The 7,169-nt window shown below is 40.0% G+C and overlaps 1 protein-coding gene across 4 annotated transcripts; it reads right to left on the bottom strand.

Annotated features, from left to right (window-relative positions):
* Positions 1–2,676: 2,676 nt before the first annotated feature.
* Positions 2,677–6,439, bottom strand: camlg (calcium modulating ligand). Of its 4 annotated transcripts, none has more exons than XM_039675010.2 (4): positions 6,155–6,439; positions 4,977–5,329; positions 3,592–3,684; positions 2,677–3,107 (listed from the first exon to the last, which is right to left on the bottom strand). In XM_039675010.2, exons 1-4 carry the CDS (start codon positions 6,300–6,302, stop codon positions 2,916–2,918), a joined length of 786 nt encoding a protein of 261 aa, XP_039530944.2. In that variant the 5' UTR covers positions 6,303–6,439; the 3' UTR covers positions 2,677–2,915. The 4 variants fall into 4 exon arrangements, with proteins under 4 accessions (XP_039530944.2, XP_039530943.2, XP_039530946.2 ...); XM_039675009.2 differs by having other exon boundaries at positions 4,977–5,332; positions 6,155–6,437; XM_039675012.2 differs by having other exon boundaries at positions 3,619–3,684; positions 6,155–6,437.
* Positions 6,440–7,169: the final 730 nt, after the last annotated feature.

Genomic DNA, 7,169 nt, shown 5'->3' with positions numbered 1-7,169 from the left:
GGGAATAAGTCACCAAAAACTTCCAGATGTACATTACCAAATATCATTCTGCTGAACTCTAGTGAGATGCTGCTGCGAGGATCGGGATCTCCTTCAAACGCGTGTGTGTGTGTGTGTGTGTGTGTGTGTGTGTGTGTGTGTGTGTGTGTGTGTGTGTGTGTGTGTGTGTGTGTGTGTGTGTGTGTGTGTGTCATGTTGTTTTCGTGATTTGGTAAAAATCCAGTGCTGCACGTCGCTCAAACACTCGCATGATGACGTAGGGTGTCACGTGTTCAGACGCGTTGGTGTGCCTCCGTCCATCACATATTCTCATAAGGAATATTAATTTGTTACTTCTTTTTGGTTTATTTATAAATGTAAATTTGGAGGAAATACGCCTTTGTTTTTAATTTTAAGATTAGAAATTCAACAATACCTAAACACAATGTTGTCTCTAAAAATAAGAAGTGTTTCAGTTTGTAAAGATTTTCACTTTTTTAACTTTAAAGTTTGTCACTGTTTCTTCATATATGTGTCTTTTTTATTTACTCAATGTACCTCCTTGACCATAGTAATTCTTTAAAAAAATAAAAAAGTAAAAATCAGTTTTGTGATTCGATTCATTGTGCAGAAATACTCAATGCCGATAAAATAAAATAAGATGGAAACAGCGTTCAGAGGTTCCCTATGCCATTATTACTTCATCTGAATGTAAAGTTTAAAATGACATTCTCCTCTGATACACAGTTGTGTTCAAAACAATAGCAGTGAGTAAACCTCAAAATCCTTATAATAACTTGTATTTCAATACACACAAATGCATTGGGAACACACTGCACATTCTACTCAAAATCAAACCATAACGAAAAATGTATTAAATATGTTATTACTTTATAGTAAGGAGAAGAAAGGGGAACATTAGGCTGTTGAAATGAATAGCAGTGTCTGCATTTATCTACTGTGAACTGAACAATGGTTGGACCAATGGAGTTTTCTTGTGATCACTGAACTAGTGTTTAGTTGTGAGGGCTTGACACTGCCTGTGCATGTTCAGGACACAGCTCCTGCATTTCTGGGGTTCGCCTCGAAAGACTAAAGTCACCCCACAAGTGGCCTCCTGTCGGTCAGGAACCGAGGTGCTGCTCGCTGATGCTGTGTTTGGGGTCGCTGTCTGTGATTACAGAGCTCTCCCTTTCCTCCCAAAAAAACTTGGAAAATAACTGCAAACTTGGAGCAGAAGACTTGCCCTGACGTGTTAAATGTCACTGAATCAAATGAAATATAAATAGATGAATAAATATAATAAAATGTCTTTGAATCATGTCAGGAAGCCTTTAAAAAGTTCACATTGAGACTACTTAAACTGGGTAATTTAAAAGTACATACTTCTATTATGTTGAAGTTACATGAACAAATTATGTTTGTTTAACGTAATCCAGTTATGTGGAACCTGTTGACAATTTAAAATTAAATAAAGCCAACATATAATTTTTTTGAGTGTTGGTGCTTCTGCGTTCCCACAGTGAAATACCGAAGGATTGTTAGAAAGAGAACTGAGCAATCACACACACAGCAGTCAGAAGGACACATTTATGTTTATTGGTATAATCAAAGACATTATTACAGCTCACAACTTGCCTCATTTTAGTGTGAAAAACACAGATTTACATTAGAATATCAGTTTTGCAGGATTATGTAAACATGAACAGAAACAACTCAATAACGGTGATCATCTGTGCCATGATGAAAGAACATTATTTACAGTTAATCAATAGATCATGCAGATCTATGGTAAACTCATGTTTATGAGCAGCATAATAATACTAAAGTCTCTCGAAATCATAAAACACATCAGCAACGCTGAACAACGGCAAATCAGAGAATGTGCTTCTCTTCAGAAACACTTAGAAAACAGAAATCTGACATAAACCTGCTGGTTCAACATCACATTCAACTGAAACAGCGATGATATAAGAGGATGCTAAGAAAACAGGCTTCAAGTTCTCATGGTTTTAGCGTTAAAGGGTTAGTTCCCCCAAAAATGAAAATTCTGTCAGTATTTACTCCCCCTGATGTTGTTCAACCCCGTAAGACCTTCGTTCATCTTCGCAACACAAATTAAGATATTTAAGATATTAAGATCGCTCCATAGGCTTCTTGAGGGACTGGCTCTTGCTGGCATCAAAAAGTCATTAAAGACATCGTTAAAATAGTCCAAGTGACTACAGTGGCTCAATCTTAACTTTATCAAACGACGAGAACACTTTTGTGCGCAAAAAACAACAAAAATAACGACTTTATTTCAACTATTCACTTCCTTCTCCATGGGCCTGTAGTCAGTTAACGTAGTGTGATTGCGTAAAGCTATACTTATATTGACGTACAATAACAGAAGCTTACGCTATTAAACTAGTAACCTGACTCGAGCAGAGGGAGAAATAAACCAATAGTTGAAATAAAGTCGTTATTTTTGTCGTTGTTTTGTGTTCTCGTCGTTTGATAAAGTTAAGATTGAGCCCCTGTAGTCACTTGGACTATTTTAACGATGTCTTTAATGACTTTTCGAGTCATTCCCTCAAGAAGCCTATGGACTAGTATGCAGGAGCGATCTTAATATCTTAAATATCTTAATTTGTGTCCCGAAGATGAACGAAGGTCTTACGGGGTTTAACAACATGAGGGTGAGTAAATACTGACAGAATTTTCATTTTTGGGGTGAACTAACCCTTTAACGATGAATCTGTTAAACTCTGCTCTAAACTCTTCACTAGTCTCGCAGCGGTCAACATAACTCTCCACGAACTGAGGAAAACTACAGGAGATGAAGAGGACGGGCAGGACACGTGACGGATGGAGCTCAGGCTTGCAGAAAATGTGTGTTTCACAGCTGTGATGGCCACAGGAGAGAAAGAGGAGTGTGTGTGTGTGTGTGTGTCTCAGGAGCCGTCAGAGCCGCACAGCAGCAGCAGCTCGTGACACATGACGAAGCTGAAGAAGTACACACACAGGTCCGAGAACACGAGGCTCATCTTCCTGTAGGTGTCCATAGAGCGGCTGATGAGCTCCGAGGGAATCCCCGACAGCAGGAGAGCAGCGGTCAACACCGTCGCCTGGCTCTTCTTCTCCACCTGGGGGTCAGACCCGGGAAACATCAACTATAGTTAGGGTTAGGGTTAGGGATTAACCTCAACTATAGTAACCCACCTGGGGGTCAGACCGGGGAAACCTCAACTATTATTAAATATTATTTGAATGTATGAATTGGCAAGACAAAACAAATTATCCAAATGATCATCTTTCACTCTATGAGGGTTCAGTTTAGCAGTTAATCCGGGACCACAATGGAAATAAACCCTAGGGCTTTATTGTGTTATCCTGACTTTGTTTCGTTTCTTTTAGTGTATGGTGCAAAGATGTGTCATAATTTAAACAAAAGGGTCAAATAAAATCAATCAATCAGCGAATCACTTGTGTGCCGAACCGTAGGGCTGCTGATCCGTACATCAACTGCGATCCGTAATGTTCAGTCTAATATATCGTAGTTTAATAGCATAATTAACCTAATTTTATTCCACATGTTATTATCATCACACAACTTATCATTCAACTTACATTATCAGTTCCAAAGCAGAGACAAACCTTTGGGAAGTATTTGTGCAATCCCATGAAGCCCAGCTCCAGAGTGAGGAACGGAGCGAATATGGACTGTGGAGACAGAAGACACAGGTCACGTCTCCTTCACTTTTACCAGCACAGAGTTTCACAGTGAGAACAGGACATTACAGTCACAGAGACTGATTGGGCTTTACAGCAGATCTAGAATAAAGTTCCTGTCCAGATAAAGTTAGTTTAGATTGATACACGTCCACTGCAAAGATCATTAGTTATTAAAGGGGGGGTTGGCTGCTTTTTTTCTTTGCATGATTGTGTTTATAGGGTGCAATATAACATGTGTTTGTGGTTTTTCGTTTTTAAAAAGTCTTATTTTTCATAAACTTCACCTTTATTGTCAGCCGCGCTCTCCTCTGTCCTCGAACGAGCGGTTCACTTCCTGAGTCTATGAAACCACTCCCTCAGAAACAGGCAGTGGGCTCCGATTGGTTCGTTTGGGCGGGTGTGTTGTGATTGGCTAAACTGTAGCTCAGTTGTACAGAAAGTTAACGCCCACTACCTTTACTGGTAGTCAGATGTACATAATGGTGTGGCCAGAATCAGACCCAGAACGAGTCGAGCAGAACCTCACCACACACGCCTCTTACTAAATGCTTCTGAATGGTACATTTTTGTTTTAAATTATTATTATTCTATTCTATTCTATTATTATATTAGAATTTCAATTGTTACTTGAAAATACTACTGCTGCTTGTTAGCTTTTGATATATGGTGTTCTCCTGATTAAACATTTAATATAACTGAATAAATGTTATTGTTTTATCAATATAATGAACAACCGTTCATCTATTCACAAAAGTCAGTGTGTGGTTTTATTTAGGTGTAGCCTTTCTGACAGCTGTGTTAAACCCATCCTGTACACTGATAACAGTGCTGAAGTTTGCTGGATTACAGCCTACCATTTTTTTTTTTACTTTATACATGTTTGTTTTACACAAAATAGCACTGAACTAACTGGCTACTATATACATACTATATATTCTTGATCAAATCGAAAAATGACATCATCAAGTATATATACTGTATATGAAAAATACATTTACAATATTAGTACATATGAAGAGTTCAGATGCAAAAGCCTAGCTTTCGCGCAGCACACTCGCAAGGTCTCTCGCTCTCTCCCTCTCTGCCGTTCACGCGCCGTGTATGTTATGCACGTTTAAACACAATTTAAACAACGTAAGTTAGGGCTATTAATCCATGTATTACTTATAAGTTGCTCAAGCAAGTGGTCAAATATTTACTATATTAAAATCACAAATAATTTAAATTAAAACTTAAAATTGACAAAAGCAGCCGACTTGCCTTTGCTCCGCGACACTCACCAGATACTGGCAGACGAAGATGCGCACGAACACTGCGAGAGCGACGCTGGCGGCGAGGCGGAACAGGCCGAACGGGTCCAGCTCCTCAGGCTCGGTGCCGCTGCGGTCCGGAGCCGGCTTCTCTCCGGCCAGATGCCCGCGCAGCTTCATGGCGTCGTCGAGCCGGGACAGGTACTTCCTCAGACCCCTGCGAGGAGAGGACGGCAGCTCTCGGGACGAGTCCTCTTCTCCCGCCGCCTCGCTGGCGCTCCTGTCGGACTCGGTCGGGTGCGGAGACGGCCTCTTAGCGGAGCCGGAACAGGGCTCGTGCCGCTCCAGGTCCAGGTGGAACCGCGGCTCCAGGACGCTTCGGGCTGCTTTACAAACACAAGACCAGATTCATTTATATTCATTTCATCATATCATGGGGTGGTGATGGCGCAGTGGATGAGACACATGCCTTTGGTGTGAGAGACTCGAGTTCGACTCCACTGTGAGACACCAATGTGTCCCTGTCAAGACCCTTAACCCCTAGCTGCTCCAGAGATGTGTGCGACCTCTGACATATATAGCAATTGTAAGTCGCACAGCATAAAGCGGATCTAGTTAACTCCTTCAGGACGGTGTCTCAACAACACTGGCTCTGGCTACTTTAAAGGTGACATATTATGCCTCCTTTTCATTAGATGTAATTTAAATCTCTGGTGTCCTCAGAATGTGTCTGTGAAATTTAAGCTCAAAATCCCCTCAGATCATTTATTATAGATTGTCAAATTTGCTGCTTTTTGGGTGTGAGCAAAAACACAGTTTTGTGTGTGTCCCTTTAAATGCAAATGAGCTGCAGTTCAGAAGAGGGCGGAGTTTCAGAGATTTAGAAAACACCAGCAGCAGCATCACTTTCTGAATGTTAGCGTTAACATTTGTGTAGTTGTTGTGTCAGTCACCAAGTGATAGTTTAGTTTTTCAGTTCTCAGATTTCTTACTTGAGAGACCATTAACTTTACCTGATATTTATATATTTGAAGTATTGCTAAATGTAAAATTCAGAAGAACTGTTTGAGATCCTGCCCTATTCTGCGCCTCACGTCGGATTGATCATGTGATGCTGTGGACGATCATCAGGTGCAGCTCGTTAAGTTAACCCCTGCTGGACAATGACTCATATGGGGACGTGTTGTGTGTGTTATAGCAGAACCCACGTCTGTCCGCACTGCTGTCCTCAGACTGGCTGAAGCCCACGATCTTCTTCATGCGATCCTCGGAGTTCTGCATCAACTTCCGCCTCCGGATCTCCGCGCGCCTCTGAGCGGCCGTGCGCGCGCCCTCGCTCTCCTCACACATCTCCATCACGCAGATATCGGCGATATTACCGCAATTATTACTGATAATAATCCGCCAGCAGACCCTCTCTCTGTCTGTGTGAGAGTGAGTGTGTTATTACTGACGGGGCGGAGTCTCGCGCAGCATCATGACGTCACGCACAACACGTCTCTGGTGAATGACGAACCCGTTTCAAAATAAAAGCCAGAGCTCACTAAACTTCTGCTCAAATCATGTTTTTTTTTGTCTTCAAAACTACAAAATTCACCTAAACATTATGGTTTAGTAGTGGAAAGTAATTATTTAATGTTACAAATATACTGGTCTTTACATTTCTATTCACACTTCACAAAACCAAAGTAGTGTTTATTTGTGAAGATTATCTTCTTTCTTTCCTCCCTTCTCACAACTTCATCTTAATCTATTTTTCTCCATACACACCGAGAATACATAAATGACAAACATATTTACCTATATTTGTATCTACATAATTATTAAATAATGCAATATATATATATATATATATATATATATATATTTATAAATTAACCAAGATCACATATTCAACGACCTTCATCATTATTATACTTTGTCAAAACTATATTTTTGAACTTAAGTTATGCTTGGACATTGAGCACTGAACTTAGCCTGGTCCACAACTCCACTCCACAAATAGAAATACAAAAAAGTTTTAATGTCGTACGGACACAAGGCTCACTCCTAAAATAATATATATATAATTTAATCGCAAATAATTCTTAAATATATACATGCATGTGTGTGTATTTTTATATACAAAATAATTATATACAGCACACACAAATATATTATGTAAACAGACTTTTATTTTGGATGCGATTAATCGCAATTAATTTTTGCACAGCCCTAATATAT

The sequence above is a fragment of the Pimephales promelas genome, chromosome 19, assembly GCF_988280905.1.
Source record: "Pimephales promelas chromosome 19, fPimPro1.hap1.1, whole genome shotgun sequence".
NCBI classification, from domain to species: Eukaryota; Metazoa; Chordata; class Actinopteri; order Cypriniformes; family Leuciscidae; genus Pimephales; species Pimephales promelas.
The sequence above is the reverse complement of the archived record's forward strand: the minus strand, read 5'-3'. Positions and strand labels throughout refer to the sequence as shown.